The sequence below is a fragment of the Physeter macrocephalus genome, chromosome 15 (genome assembly GCF_002837175.3).
Source record: "Physeter macrocephalus isolate SW-GA chromosome 15, ASM283717v5, whole genome shotgun sequence".
Lineage (NCBI taxonomy): Eukaryota > Metazoa > Chordata > Mammalia > Artiodactyla > Physeteridae > Physeter > Physeter macrocephalus.
Window position 1 is genome coordinate 52,609,016 of NC_041228.1, and position 15,598 is coordinate 52,624,613.

A 15,598-nucleotide genomic window follows, 5' to 3' on the forward strand; every position below is an offset into this window, starting at 1 on the left:
TCCCATATCTCTCCCCTCTTGCATCTCTCTCCCTCCCACCCTCCCTATCCCACCCCTCTAGGTGGTCACAAACCACGTAGCTGATCTCCCTGTGCCATGTGGCTACTTCCCACTAGCTATCCACCCTACGTTTGGTAGTGTATATATGTCCATGCCACTCTCTCACTTCGCCACATCTTACCCTTCCCCATCCCCGTATCCTCAAGGCCATGCTCTAGTAGGTCTGTGTTTGGAGGAAGGAAGGACATAAACCAAATACTGTTGTTGCAGAGAGAAATATAGCAATGAAAACCAGGAACAGTGCTGTGAAGGAATAGTAACGGGTACTGAGAGGGGAACAGAGGAACCTCATTTAGTCTGAGAGAGGTGTTCATGATGAGATCTGAAGGATGAAGTCAAGTTAACTAGATGGCGAAGTGAGGTATGAGGAGAAGGAGTAATCAGAAGAAGGTCCCCAGGCAGGAAGGAACATGGTGTTCTTGTGGAACTGAAAAAGGACCCTCGTGGCTGGAGCAGAGAGAACAAGACCCTTCCAAGGGATTATGAAGTTTCTTCCCTATTTAAAATGTCTATTCTGTTTTTCTAAGTTTGCATTTTTATGCCTTGGGATTTTTGTGTGTTTGTTTGAATGAATTTATTTACAATTAAAGGCTTAAACAATATTTACCTCATTTTGTGTGTGTGTGTGTGTGTGTGTGGTCCAATGATCTATCTACACACACAGTCAGTCCTTGTTTTGCATATCTCTAATATCTCAATTACCAATGCTTAGTTAAATAACACCAGTCCCCCAACAGCACAAAACAAATTTCAGTTACCACATATATTAACTGTGAGTAATGTTGTGAAGTCCAAACTTTGCTGCTAGTTTTTTAGTCCACAAATCACTAAGTAAATGACAGATGCACATGATGATCAGTGGCCAATCACATCACCTCTTTCAAAGTCTGTCAGTGATTTGTCCCTGTGCATCTGTTGTTTCACACATGGATAGCAAATGTGTAGTTGTATTGTTTCCTTGTCTGCTGGTGATAAATCCATGTGGCATTTTATAAAAATGGATAATCAAAAGAAGGGATTGCTGCAGCAAAGAATTGAAAAGTAACATTGGAAATAAAATTAAATATAAATGGAATTAGAGGAGAAATAGCTGACTATAGGGATGTGGACACTCTTCTATTCAAGAGACTCTAGAGATGGAGGCAGAGGAACTTAGTAAAATAAAACATATTTTTTTAATTCCAAATATATATATTACATCCCATATGTTTATATGAATTTTAAATAGTATGCTCCCCAGAAAGCACTAAGTATTGCTTTGCACAGCCTAAAAATGGCCCTGAATGCCAAAAACTTCCTTCAAAATCCACAAAGCTATTTGATATACAGTTCACCTGAAAAAAAAATTCCCACAAGCTATCATAAATTGACTTCCTTAAACACAATGCCCACAGATGAAGCAAAAGAGTGGTTTAAGTCAGAGATAAATGCAATCCTTTACATAAAATTACATCTAAAAGGAAAATATCAGAAATTAAAGATGTGATATTAAAATATGCAATTGTAAGTTGAAATTAAAACATATTGACATAAATGAGGAAAGTGGTTGTGATGTGCTGGAAAGGGACGAAGACGTCCCAGAGGAAGTGACACTTGACAAAAGAACCACACACTGAGGGAAGTCTCAGAGCTGGTTCACAACATTAATAAAATGCTGATCCAGTCTTAGGAGTATGACAATTCACCAAGGGATAAAAGACGTGCTCTCTCCATATCATAATAAAAGAAGAAGGCAAGTGCTGTTCAAATTACTTTTGATGTCTTTTTTTTACAAAAAAATGAAGCACACTAATTCTCAGTATTTTTACATTACAGTGTTAAAATTTTAAATTAGTGTACTAAATAGCTATTGGTTTCACTGTATTTTCCTATAAGTATGAATAGGGAATTTACATATATGTATACATGTGTAAATATGTATATTTATAACATAAGAGAGTTTTGTAATGTTTTGACAAAAAGTTGTTAAAGGTCATGGAAAAATCCTATTTCCCCTCATTGATTATTAACATCACTCTGCATGGTTTTCTTTTATGGTCACACACTGCTATGCAAAGCAAGAATTGTCCTTAATTTTTACTGAATCTATGTGTTGTATGAAAGCAGATGTATTTTAGAAGGCTGTACTCATTTTCTGAATTTATAAATCTCTCAGTCTTGAAGAATTCCAGGTCAACTACAGACCTGGAAAATAATATGGGTTAATCAAATATTTAGAATATTATCCAAACATTAGAAACCAACTTTTAGGCTTAAGCACCTCTGAATTCTGAAAGTCCAAGATCTACTATATTTCAGTAAGTACAATCAAAATAGAAAAATCTGGCTATCTTATATTTTATCGGGACTTTTTTTTACTATAAAATATTATTTAAATGTATTAATCAATAATACCTGTGAATGAAATGTACAGAACAGTTAAAATATAATTTAAATCAAAGGGAAAGAAGGATGAGAAATTTACATACCTATTGTAGAAATCATCTCTGTAGTAATCATAGTCAAAGACATACCCACTAAGGAGGGAAACAAAAAATTAGTTGTTGACAACAGCAATTTTGGTATTAATTTATAATGTAATAGCAATACATTTGTTACTTTTAAATATTTATTTTTCAATGTAATTATGTATCCAAATGGCTTTACAAGATAATATCTAATTGGATATAATGCCATATCAAACTCATTATATACTTGACAATGAAAAGACTGATAATGGATTGAGTGGTTTGGAATGGAAGATGAGAGCAGAAAGCAAAATTAATTTTTTAATACTTGTACTACTTGTAGGACCATTTTTTTCCGCAGACAAGATATAATATAGCTATCCTTTTTTCCTAAGGTATGTATACTGAGGATAAATGAACAATAAACAAATGGTATAGAAATAATATAAATGAAAAGGTTTAATGACCCATTCATTGTTAGAAAAGTAAATAGAAATGTTTCCTCAGAAATCCAGCATTGCCTTTTTATTCTAAAAACTTGTGATTCAATACTTTATATAGAGAAAAATTTTTAAAATAAACCACTTTGAGTCTTACCAACAATAACAATAATTTAGGGCATTTAAATAGGAATTAATAAGTACATTTTAGTGATAAGATTATTACCAAGCTCCTTAAAGGAATGTAAAATAAAAATTTCCCCCATCCACTTGTACAATTGTTGTTTACAAAGCACTTTATATGAATTATTTCCTTTTAATTTTAAGTCCTCACAACAACTCTGTTGGATACTATAACTGGAAAAAATGAATGTGCAAGGGACCTAAGGGGCTAGCTCAAATCTTTATCACTAGTAAGTGACAGAGCTTAAGCTTCAGAGAAAGACTTCTGAATCCACATCTGTAGCTATTTCTTATGACACCATGCAACCCTCCCCAGCCTGGAAGAAATTTAATCTCGTCATAAATGGAGTATCTCTAGTGCAGGGGAGTAAACATTTTAAATGTTTATTCATTTATTTTATTGTTGTAAAATATATATATAACATAAAATTTACCTTTCTAAGCTTTCTGTAGTCAATTTTTAATGCCAAAATTCAGTGGCATTAAGTACATTCACAATGTTGTGCAAACATCACCATTAACCATGTCCAAAATTTTTTATCATCCCAAACTGAAACTCTGTACCCATTAAACAATACTTCTCCATTCCCTCCTTCCCCTGCCCCCTCCCACCAAGCCCCAGTGACTGCTATTCTACTTCCTGTTGCTATGAATTTCCCTATTCTAGATACTTCATATACGTGGAATCATACAATATTTGTCCTTTTTTGTTTGGCTTATCTTAGCACAATTTTTTCAAGGTTTATCTATGTTGTAACATATCAGAATTCCATTTTTTTACGACTAAATAATACTTCATTGTATATATATACTACTTTTTGTTTACCTATTCATCCATTAATAGACATCTGGGTTGTTTCCACCTCTTGGCTGTTGTGAATAGTGCTGCTATGAACATTGGTGCACAAGCATTTGTTAGAGTTTCTGCTTTCATACATTTTGGGTATATGCCTAAGAGGAGTATTGCTGGGTCATATGGTAATTCTGTGTTTAACCACTGTACAACAGGCAAGTCATTTTATATTCCCCAGATGGTCAACTTAATGGTCCTTTACTTTATAACTATTCTTATGTTAGGAAAATTGAAAGAACATATTGAGGAGGGCTTGTTATTCCTGGTTTTCTGGATAAATGTATGTATTTGTCCTGACACTCGTTACATATGGCAGGGTGGAGAAAACCTGCTATAGCATGCATAGCCCATCAGAGAGGGTTGGTTTCACCTCCAACCAGTCTAATGGAACACAATGAGTTTGAACTCAAATTCTGAAATGCAAAGTGGAGACCTATTCCATGTGAGTGTCTGATGGAAGACCAAGCATTGTCTAGCCAGAGCAGTGCTGCTCTATATCTACCTCTGCAAACAAAGGAAGACAATGAGACCACTGCTGAAACAGTAAGAGCAAAAGTAACCCTTTTTGTCCCACAGTCACAGATTGTTTAAGTCATAATGTTTAATGCTTTAGCTGATATTGTTGGTGTTAGACTCAACTATGATGTTGAGTTGAGGGATTTTAAAGAAAACCTACTGGCTAACACCAAATCTAAGGTATAAATTTCACCTCAAAATTTTCCTGAAATAGCAGTACATATAATTTTCATTGTGATTTGATTCCTTCTGAAGATAAGGGATATGATGACACCTTATCCAAATTTTTGTTTGGAAGTCTCAAGTTTAAGGTTATGCTACTTTCATACACATTTGTCATGAGTCATCATTGTTGTACCTTATGGCTGATTATTTTTGAGAACATGTTGGTAGATATCCACAGCTTATTTATCTTACAACTGAAAGTTCGTACGCTTTGACCAGCCCCATTTCTTTCAACTCCAGCCCCAGCCAACTACCATTTTACTGTTTCTATGGGTCTGGCTTTTTCAGATTCCACATATAAGTGATACCATGCAGGATTTGTCTTTCTCTGACTTACTTCACTTAGCATAATGCCCTCAGGGTCTATCATGTTTTCACAAATGGCAAGATTTCCTTCTTTCTCATGGCTGAATAATATTTCACACATCTTCTTTATCCATTCATTTGATGACAGATACTTAAGAAACGATCATTTTGTGGTATGATGGACATGTTAACTAACTCTATGGTGGTAATCATCTTGCAATATATAAGTGTGTCAAATTAACATCTTGTATAGCTTAAGCTTGCACAATATGTAAATTATACCTCAATAAAGCTGGGGGAATAAAGAATATGTTTGTTGAATACAAATGTATGTATAATAATATTCATGTTTGGATAACACAAATCAAGTTCCCAACAGCCAAAGCAAAGAAAGAAAAGATAATCAAAACAATATATCATTTTAAGAATTTTGTTGAGCCTTTGTTTATGAAACATGATGCCTGGGGAAGGAAACATTCTAGTTATTGAAACACTATTCTTGGTGGCTTTCCATACATAATCTGATTTAACTTTAACAATAGTCTATAAGATGTAGAGTGTTATCCTAATTTTACAGGACACTGAGGTCTAGATATATTAAATATCCTAAATAACACAGATAAGTATTCTAGTACAGCATAGTCATTCATATGCTCATTTGCCAAAACTTGAGTAAGGACCTATGTGTCAGGAACTGTAAGAGGCACTTGCATTTAGAAGCGAAATTATTTTGTTTTTGCTCAGGAATCTCACAGTCTAGTGGTGATACACATGGCCTTAATATCCCACTCAGCTTGCTTAAACTATAGATAGATTTCTTCCTGAATATAGTCTTCTGACCTCTCTTTTCTTAGAACATTTACTTCAGAAAACTTGTAATTGTATTGATAAATTCTCTGCCACTTTGACATGTAAATATTCTCCCAGCCTCTTGCCTTGTCTTTCTTAAGGACCTGGGAACTATCTTAGAAATTAAATAATAACAGTCATAATAATGATAATAATTAAATAATGTTGAGAAGTTACTGATTCTAATACATTAATTTGATAATAACCTAAGCATCAGACATGGTGATAGACATTTTAGATGCATTAAATTGCTATTGCTTGATAGGACAGTGATTTCCACACAGTGCTAATTCTCAGAATTTTCAGATGTGACCAAATAGAGAGAGAAGAGTGGCTAAAGTGTTTTACCTTTTTTTCTGAAACTCTTTTAAAATACATTATAACTTCAGACAGTGGAGTTTAATAGAAAGAAGAAAATATGAACTATTATTAATGTGGATGACAGTGATGATTCTACTCATGTCTTATACCTTTAAGAAATACTTCAATAATTTACCAGCCTTCTGGAAATTGAAAAGTGCATGAGAAAAAAAAAATTTATTTTTCTCAGTCCATGCTTAACTTATCTTGTCCAATCTGCTTATTTTTTGTTCAATCCTGACTGCTAAGGCATATTTACAAGAACAAGTTATAGCTAAGCATCCTAAATTGTTTGATCTCCAAGTCCCACTTTCTGCCATCATAAACTCAACTTTACTTTTCAAGTTAAAAATGAAATGAAATGCACAAACAAATCTGTATAATCTTGGCAAGGCTGCTTTTGTCTTAATGGTTTGGATTTTAGCAGAAATGCCATGGCTGTAGTTGGCTCAGGTCATAAGCTGTAAAATCAAGCTGGATTTCCAAGGAAGAGGAAGAGATTCAAGATGAATCACCATGGGGCAAGTCTGATTCATGCCTGCTGTGCTTTGCTCAGTATCCCTCCTGCCCTCAATTTTTTTTTTGTCTTTTTTTTTTCCTCCTGCAGATTCTCTCTCTCTCTTAAAAATCCCTTCTTTTTTCTTTCTGTGTCAATCTCTATTTGAAATTAGATGTCAAAAAATGGCATTTCCAGGAGTCATATTCAGCATTACAAGGTATTTTATGTATCCTAGAGTTGTATTGGTAGGAAAAACTTGTCTTTCACATTAAAAAAGATCCTCATTCCCTGCTATAAGCCAAGAGTGGTGCTGTTATTCTCATGAGTTAATATATTTTGGCTTTTAAAGGAGGAACCTTTGCAACTTTCACTGTGGTAGTTTTCTGTGACAATCTGGTTCTTAGGGCATTGAAATAAAAATGATAATAAATTAGATGTTTAAGGCATTGTCCAGGAGGAAGCTAATTCCTGTAAATGTCGTTTTTGTCATTTGGGGGCATGGTCAGTGGCAAAGGGCAAGTAACTGACTTTTTAGAAAACTGAAACAGTAGTTTTGAATATTTAACACAAACAAAGAGTTTATATTTGAAATTTTAAATCTTGAACACATTTACAACTTTTATTCTACTTTACAATGTATCTATATTCTATTTGCTCAGATTCCCTCAAACTTTAATGGGAAATAGGAAGTGGTAAAGTGATTGTTTAGAGCTGCATACTCACACTCATTTTTTTAAACATCTTTATTGGAGTATAATTGCTTTACATTGTTGTGTTAGTTTCAGCTGTATAACAAAGTGAATCAGGTATACGTATACATATATCACCATATCTCCTCCCTCTTGTGTCTCCCTCTACCCTCCCTACCCCACCCCTCTAGGTGGTCAAAAAGCACCAAGCTGGTCTCCCTGTGCTATGCAGCTGCTTCCCACTTGAATATTTAACACAAACAAAGAGTTTATATTTGAAATTTTAAATCTTGAACACATTTACAACTTTTATTCTACTTTACAATGTATCTATATTTTATTTGCTCAGATTCCCTCAAACTTTAATGGGAAATAGGAAGTGGTAAAGTGATTGTTTAGAGCTGCATACTCACACTCATTTTTTTAAACATCTTTATTGGAGTATAATTGCTTTACATTGTTGTGTTAGTTTCAGCTGTATAACAAAGTGAATCAGGTATACGTATACATATATCACCATATCTCCTCCCTCTTGCATCTCCCTCTACCCTCCCTATCCCACCCCTCTAGGTGGTCAAAAAGCACCAAGCTGGTCTCCCTGTGCTATGCAGCTGCTTCCCACTACCTATCAATTTTACATTTGGTAGTGTATATATGTCCATGCCACTCTCTCACTGAGTCACTGCTTACACTTCCCCCTCCCCGTGTCCCCAAGTCCATTCTCTACATCTGTGTCTTTACTCCTGTCCTGCCCCTAGGTTCTTCGGGACCATTTATTTTTGTAGATTCCATATATATGTGTTATCATACAGTATTTATTTTTCTCTTTCTGACTTACTTCACTCTGTATGACAGACTCTAGGTCCATCCACCTCACTACAAATAACTCAATTTCATTTCTTCTTATGGGTGAGTAATATTCCATTGTATATATGTGCCACATCTTCTTTATCCATTCATCTGTTGATGGACACGTAAGTTGTTTCTATATCCTGGCTATTGTGAATAGTGCTGCAATGAACATTGTGGTACATGATTCTTTTTGAATTATGGTTTTCTCAGAGTATATGCCCAGTAGTGGTATTGCTGGGTCATATGAAAGTTCTATTTTTAGTTTTTTAAGGAACATCCATACTGTTGTCCACAGTGGCTTTATCAATTTACATTCCCACTAACAGTGCAAGAGGGTTCCCTTTTCTCCACATCTTCTCCAGCATTTATTGTTTGTAGATTTTTCGATGATGTCCATTCTTACTGGTGTGAGTTGATACCTCATTTTAGTTTTGATTTCCATTTCTCTAACGATTAGTGATGCTGAACATCCTTTCATGTGTTTGTTGAAAATCTGTATACCTTCTTTGGAGAAATGTCTATTTAGGTATTCTGCCCATTTTTGGATTCGGTTGTTTGTTTTTTTGATATTGAGCTGTGTGAGCTGCTTGTATATTTTGGTGTCTAATCTTTTGTCAGTTGCTTCGTTTGCAAATATATTCTCCCAGTTTGAGGATTGTCTTTTTATCTTGTTTATGGTTTCCTTTGCTGTGCAAAAGCTTTTAAGTTTCATAAGGTCCCATTTGTTTATTTATTTTTTTAATTTCCATTTCTCTAGGAGGTGGGCCAAAGAGGATCTTGTTGTGATTTATGTCATAGAGTGTTTTGCCTATGTTTTCCTCTAAGAGTTTGATAGTGTCTGGCCTTACATTTAGGTCTTTAATCCATTTTGAGCTTATTTTTGTATATGGTGTTAGGGAGTGTTCTAATTTCATTCTTTTCCATGTAGCTGTCCAGTTTTCCCAGCGTCACTTATTGAAGAGGCTGTCTTTTCTCCATTGTATACTCTTTAACAAAAATAAGGTGACCATATGTGGGTGGGTTTATCTCTGGGTTTTCTATCTGGTTCAATTGATCTATATTTCTGTTTTTGTGCCAGTACCATACTGTCTTGATTACAGTAGTTTGTAGTGTAAGCTAAAGTCAGGGAGCCAGATTCCTCCAGCTCCGTTTTTCTTTCTCAAGATTGCTTTGGCTCTTCGGTGTCTTTTGTGTTTCCACAAATTGTGATTTTTTTTTTTGTTCTAGTTCTGTGAAAAATGCCATTGGTAGTTTGATAAGGATTGCATTGAATATGTAAATTGCTTTGTGTAGTTTTCTCATTTTCACAATGTCGATTCTTCCAATCCAAGAACATGGTATATCTCTCCATCTGTTGGTATCTTTAATTTCCTTCATCAGTGTCTTAGAGTTTTCTGCATACAGGTCTTTTATCTCTCTAGGTAGGTTTATCCCTAGGTAATTTATTCTTTTTATTGTAATGGTAAATGGGAGTGTTTCCTTAATTTCTTTTTCAGATTTTTCTTCATTAGTGTATAGGAATGCAAGAGATTTCTGTGCATTAATTTTGTATCCTGCTACTTTACCAAATTCATTGATTAGCTCTAGTAGTATTCTGGTGGCATCTTTAGGATTCTCTATTTTTAGTATCATGTTATCTGCAAACAGTGACAGCTTTATTTCTTCTTTTCTGATTTGGATTGCTTTTATTTCTTTTTCTTCTCTGATTGCTGTGGCTAGAACTTCCAAAACTATATGAATAATAGTGGTGAGAGTGGGCAAACTTGTCTTGCTCCTGACCTTAGTGGAAATGGTTTTAGTTTTTCAACATTGAGAAGGATGTTGGCCGTGGTTTTTCATATATGACTTTATTATGTTGAGGTAAATTCCTTCCCTGCTTTCTTTCTGGATGGTTTTTATCACAAATGGGTGTTGAAATTTGGCGAAAGCTTTCTCTGCATCTATTGAGATGATCATATAGTTTTTCTCCTTCAATTTGTTAATATGGTGTATCACGTTGATTGATTTGCGTATATTGAAGAATCCTTGCATTCCTGGGATAAACCCCAATTGGTCATGGTGTATGATCCTTTCAATGTGCTGTTGGATTTTTGTTTGCTAGTATTTTGTTGAGGATTTTTTCATCTATGTTCATCAGTGATATTGGCCTATAGTTTTCTTTTTTGTGTGACATCTTTGTCTGGTTTTGGTAACAGGGTGATGATGGCCTCATAGAATGAGTTTGGGAGTCTTCCGAAATATGTGGATGCTATATTTTGGAAGAGTTTGAGAAGGATAGGTGTTACCTTTTCTCTAAACGTTTGATGGAATTCACCTGTGAATCCATCTGGTCCTGGGCTTTGGGTTCTTGGAAGATTTTTAATCACAGTTTCCATTTCAGTGCTTGTGATTGGTCTGTTTAAAGTCATTCAATTTATGGTGTTTTATTATGGAAGTTCAAACAGTTCCCTTTCCCAGGGGTATTAAAAATTAAGGAATTAACTCTGACTGTGGAATTAACTCTTTGAACACTTGGTAAAGGAATGCTAATAATATTGAAGTCAGGAAGATGAGGGTGATCTTTAAAATTATACACGTGGATAGATGCTCTCTCAAATTAAGTGTGTGTCCACCTTTGCCTCCACTTCTCCCTATTTTTCTTGATTAGTGTGGTTAATGGTTTATCAATATTTTTTATCTTCTCAAAAAACCAGCTTTTAGTTTTATTGATCTTTGTTATCACTTCCTTCATTTCCTTTTCATTTATTTCTGATCTGATCTTTATGATTTGTTTCCTTCTGCTGAATTTGGGATTTGCTTGTTTTTCTTTCTCTAATTTCTTTATGTGTAAGGTTAGGTTGTTTATTTGAGATTTTTCTTGTTAATTGAGGTAGGATTTTATTCTCATAAACTTCCCTCTTAGAGCTGCTTTTGCTGCATCCTATAGTTTTGGGTCGTGTTTTCATTGTCATTTGTTTCTAGGTAAGTTTTGATTTCCTCTGATTTCTTCAGTGATCTCTTGGTTATTTAGCAGTGTGTTGTTTAGCCTCCATGTGTTTCTACTTTTTTTACAGTTTTTTTCCTGTAATTGATATGTATTCTCATAGCATTGTGGTTGGAAAAGATACTTGATGCAATTTCAATTTTCTTATATTTACCAAAGCTTCATATTGATCCAAAGTATGATCTATCCTGGAGAATGTTCCATGAGCACTTGAGAAGAAAGTGTATTCTGTTGTTTTTGGATGGAATGTCCTATAAATATCAATTAAGTCCATTTTATTTCATGCATCATTTAAAGCTTGTGTTTCCTTATTTATTTTCATTTCAGATGATTTATCCATTGGTGAAAATGAGGTTTTCAAGTCCCCTTCTATTATTGTGTTACTGTTGATTTCTCCTCTTATGGCTGTTAGCATTTTCCTAATGTATTGAGGTAATCCTATGTTGGGTGCATAAATATTTACAATTGTTATATCTTCTTTGATTGATGCCTTGATCATTATGTAGTGTCCTTTATTGTCTCTTGCCTTTATTTTAAAGTCTATTTTGTCTATTATGATAATTGCTATTCCAGCTTTCTTTTAATTTCCATTTGCATGGAATATCTTTTTCCATACCCTCATTTTCAGTCTGTATGTTTCCCTATGTCTGAAGTGCGTGTATTGTAGACAGCATATATACAGGTCTTGCTTTTGTATCCACACAACCTCTCTATGTCTTTTGGTTGGAACATTTAATCCATTTATGTTTAAGGTAATTATCAATATGTATGTTCCTTTTATCACGTTCTTAATTGTTTTGTGTTTGTTATTGTAGTTCTTTTCCTTCTCTTGTGTTTCCTGCCTAGAGAATTTCCTTAGCATTTGTTGTAAAGCTGATTTGGTGGTGCTGAATTCTCTTAGCTTTTGCTTGTCTGTGAAGGTTTTAATTTCTCCTTTGAATGTGAATGAGATCCTTTCTGGGTAAAGTAATCTTGGTTGTCGTTTTTCCCCCTTCATCACTTTAAATATGTCCTGCCACTCCCTTCTGGCTTGCAGAGTTTCTGCTGAAAAATCAGCTATTAACCTTATGGAGATTCCCTTGTATGTTATTTGTTGCTTTTCCCTTGCGGTTTTTAATATTTTTTCTTTTGTATTTAATCTTTCATAGTTTGATTAATATTTGTCTTGGCATGTTTCTCCTTGGATTTTTCCTGTATCGGACTCTCTGTGCTTCCTGTACTTGACTGACTACTTCATTTCCCATGTTAGGGAAGTTTTCAGTTATAATCTCTTCAAATATTTTCTCAGTCCCTTTTATTTTCTCTTCTTCTTCTGGAACCCCGATAATTCGAATGTTTGTGTGTTTAATGTTGTCCCAGAGGTCTCCGAGACTGTCCTCCATTCTTTTACTTCTATTTTCTTTATTCTGCTCTGCAGTAGTTATTTCCCCTATTTTATTTTCCAAGTCACTTATCTGTTCTTCTACCTCAGTTATTCTGCTATTGATTCCTTGTAGAAAATTTTTAATTTCATTTATTGTGTTGTTCACCATTGTTTGTTTGCTCTTTAGGTTTTCTAGCTCCTTGTTAAACATTTCTCGTATTTTCTCCATTCTATTTCCAAGATTTTGGATCATCTTTACTATCATTACTCTGAATTCTTTTTCAGGTAGACTGCTTATTTCTTCTTCATGTGTTTGGTCTGGTGGGTTTTTCCTTGCTCCTCCATCTGCTGTGTGTTTCTGTTTTCTCATTTTGCTTAACTTACTGTGTTTGGGGTCTCCTTTTCACAGGCTTCAGGTTCATAATTCCCATTCTTTTTGGTGTCTGCCCCCATTAAGTAAGGTTGTTTCAGTGGATTATGTTGGCTTCCTTGTGGAGGGGACTGGTGCTTGTGTTCTGGTGAATGAGGCTAGATTTGTCTTTCTGGTGGGTAGGACCCCATCTACTGGTGTGTTTTGGGTTATCCATGAACTTACTATGACTTTAGGCAGACTCTCTGCTGATGGGTTGGGTTATCCATGAACTTACTATGACTTTAGGCAGACTCTCTGCTAATGGGTTGGGTTGTGTTCCTGTCTTGCTAGTTGTTTGGCATGGGGCGTCCAGCACTGGAGTTTGCTGATAGTTGATTGGAGCTGGGTCTTAGCCTTGAGATGGAGATCTCTGGGGGAGCTCTTGCTGATTGATATTATGTGGGGCTCTGAGGTCTCTGGTGGTCTAATGTCCTGAACTCAGTTTTTCCACCTCAGAGGCTCAGGCCTAACACCTGGTCAGAGCACCAAGATGCTGTCAGCCACATGGCTCAGAAGAAAAGGGAGAAAAAAGAAAGAAAGAGAGAAAGAAAGAAAGAAAGAAAGAAAGAAAGAAGGAAAAGAAAGTAAAGTTATTAAAATAAAAAATATATATTATTAAAGTAAGAAAATAAAAAAGTAATTAAAAGAAAGAGAAGAGACCAACCAAACGTATAAGGAAATCCACCAATGATAACAAGTGCTAAATACTAAACTAAGATAAAAATAAAAATCAGAAACTAGTCAGTTGCATACAGCAAACCCCTGGTCTATAGTTGTTCCCAAAGTCCACTGCCTCAATTTTGGGATGATTCATTGTCTATTCATGTATTCCACAGATGCAGGGTACATCAAGTTGATTGTGGAGATTTAATCCACTGCTCCTGAGGCTGCTGGGAGAAATTTCCCTTTCTCTTCTTTGTTTGCACAGCTCCTAGGTTTCACCTTTGGATTTGGCCCCACCTCTGCATATAGGTCACCCTCTGGAGTCTGTTCTTCACCCAGACAGGAGGTGGTTAAAGCAGCGGCTGATTAAGGGGCTCTGGCTCACTCAGGCCTGAGGAGGGAGGGGTACAGAATGCAAGGTGAGCCTGTGGCAGAAGAGGCCAGCATGACTTTGCAACAACCTGGGGTGCACCATGTGTTCTCTCCAGGAAGTTGTCCCTGGATCAAGGGACCCTGGCAGTGGTGTGCTGCACAGGCTCCTGTTGTGGGGGAGGTGTGGATTGTGACCTGTGCTTGCACATGGGATTCTTCGTGGCTGCAGCAGCAGTGTTAGCATTTCATGCCCATCTCTGGTGTCCGCGGTGGTAGCCACAGCTCGTGCCCATCTCTGAAACTTATTTAGGTGGTGCTCTGAATCTCCTCTCCTCGTGCACCCTGATACAATGGTCTCTTGCCTCTTAGGCAGTTCCAGACTTTTTCCTGGACTCCCTCCTGGTTAGCTGTGGTGCACTAGCGCCCTTCAGGCTGTGTTCACACAGCCAACCCAGTCCTCTCCCTGGAATCTGACCTCCAAAGCCAGAGCCTCAGCTCTCAGCTCCCACCTGCTCTGGCAGGTGAGCAGACAAGCCTCTCAGGTTGGTGAGTGCTGGTTGGCACCGATCCTCTGTGTGGGAATCTCTCTGCTTCACCCTCTGCACCCCTGTTGCTTCACTCTACTCTATGGCTCTGAAGCTTCCCCTGCCCGGCCCACCCTCCCGTTTCCACCAGTGAAGGGGTTTCCTAGTGTGTGGAAACTTTTCCTCCTTCACAGCTCCCTCCCTGTGGTGCTGGTCCTGTCCCTATTCTTTTGTCTCTGTTTTTTCTTTTTTCTTTTGCCCTACCCAGGTACATCACACTGTTTTTCATTACTGGAGATTAATTGAGACCTAGTAACTTTCCTTGAATTTCATTTAAACTTTTTAAATAATAGATGAAGAAATCACAACTCATTGGATTTTGCAGTATATGTGGTCCATTTTATATAATCCCTTTTGAATTAATAAAACCAGCTTTATTTGAGTAAACTAATACACAGAAGTATTTCTTTTATTTTTCTATCACAGAGCATCATTAAAATATAATCTGAAGACTATTAATAAATTTCCTAGCACAAGGAGGGAGCATTTTAATGGTTTCTTAACAGACATCCTACCAATAACAATTGGAGCCTTCTCAATTACTATATCTTGATCCCTAAATTAAATTGAATAATCAGTTATTGAATACTTATTGTAAGGAAAATACTGGGAGTTGTGAACAATAATATCTTATCAGTAGAACGTGGCTGCTAACCTCAAGGTTTAAGGGATTAGGCAAATACAATCTAGTTTAAGGGACTAGACAAATACACATATGAACATAATTCAAAGCCAAATTTGATAAATGCCAAAATACAAATATTAACTTCTATGAGATCTTATAGGCAGAAGAAATAGGATGTGGTTGGGATAAGGAATCAAACAAGATTTCTTGAGAGAGATGACATTTTAGTCTTTGAAAAAAGATGTAAGGATTTGATAAGTGAATATTCAAAAGTATTCCTTCTGGATAGTCAAGGTTTAGTGGTAGAAAAATGTGGT

General features: G+C 35.9%; 1 protein-coding gene across 1 annotated transcript in view; it reads right to left on the minus strand.

Moving 5' to 3' along the window:
* The window catches only part of RALYL (RALY RNA binding protein like), an 875,975-nt gene that overhangs the window by 126,179 nt on the left and 734,198 nt on the right, over positions 1-15,598 (minus strand). The window contains exon 5 of the mRNA XM_024126995.2: positions 2,529-2,576. Coding sequence (XP_023982763.1) covers positions 2,529-2,576 — 48 coding nt within the window. The remainder of the gene's footprint in view (positions 1-2,528; positions 2,577-15,598) is intronic.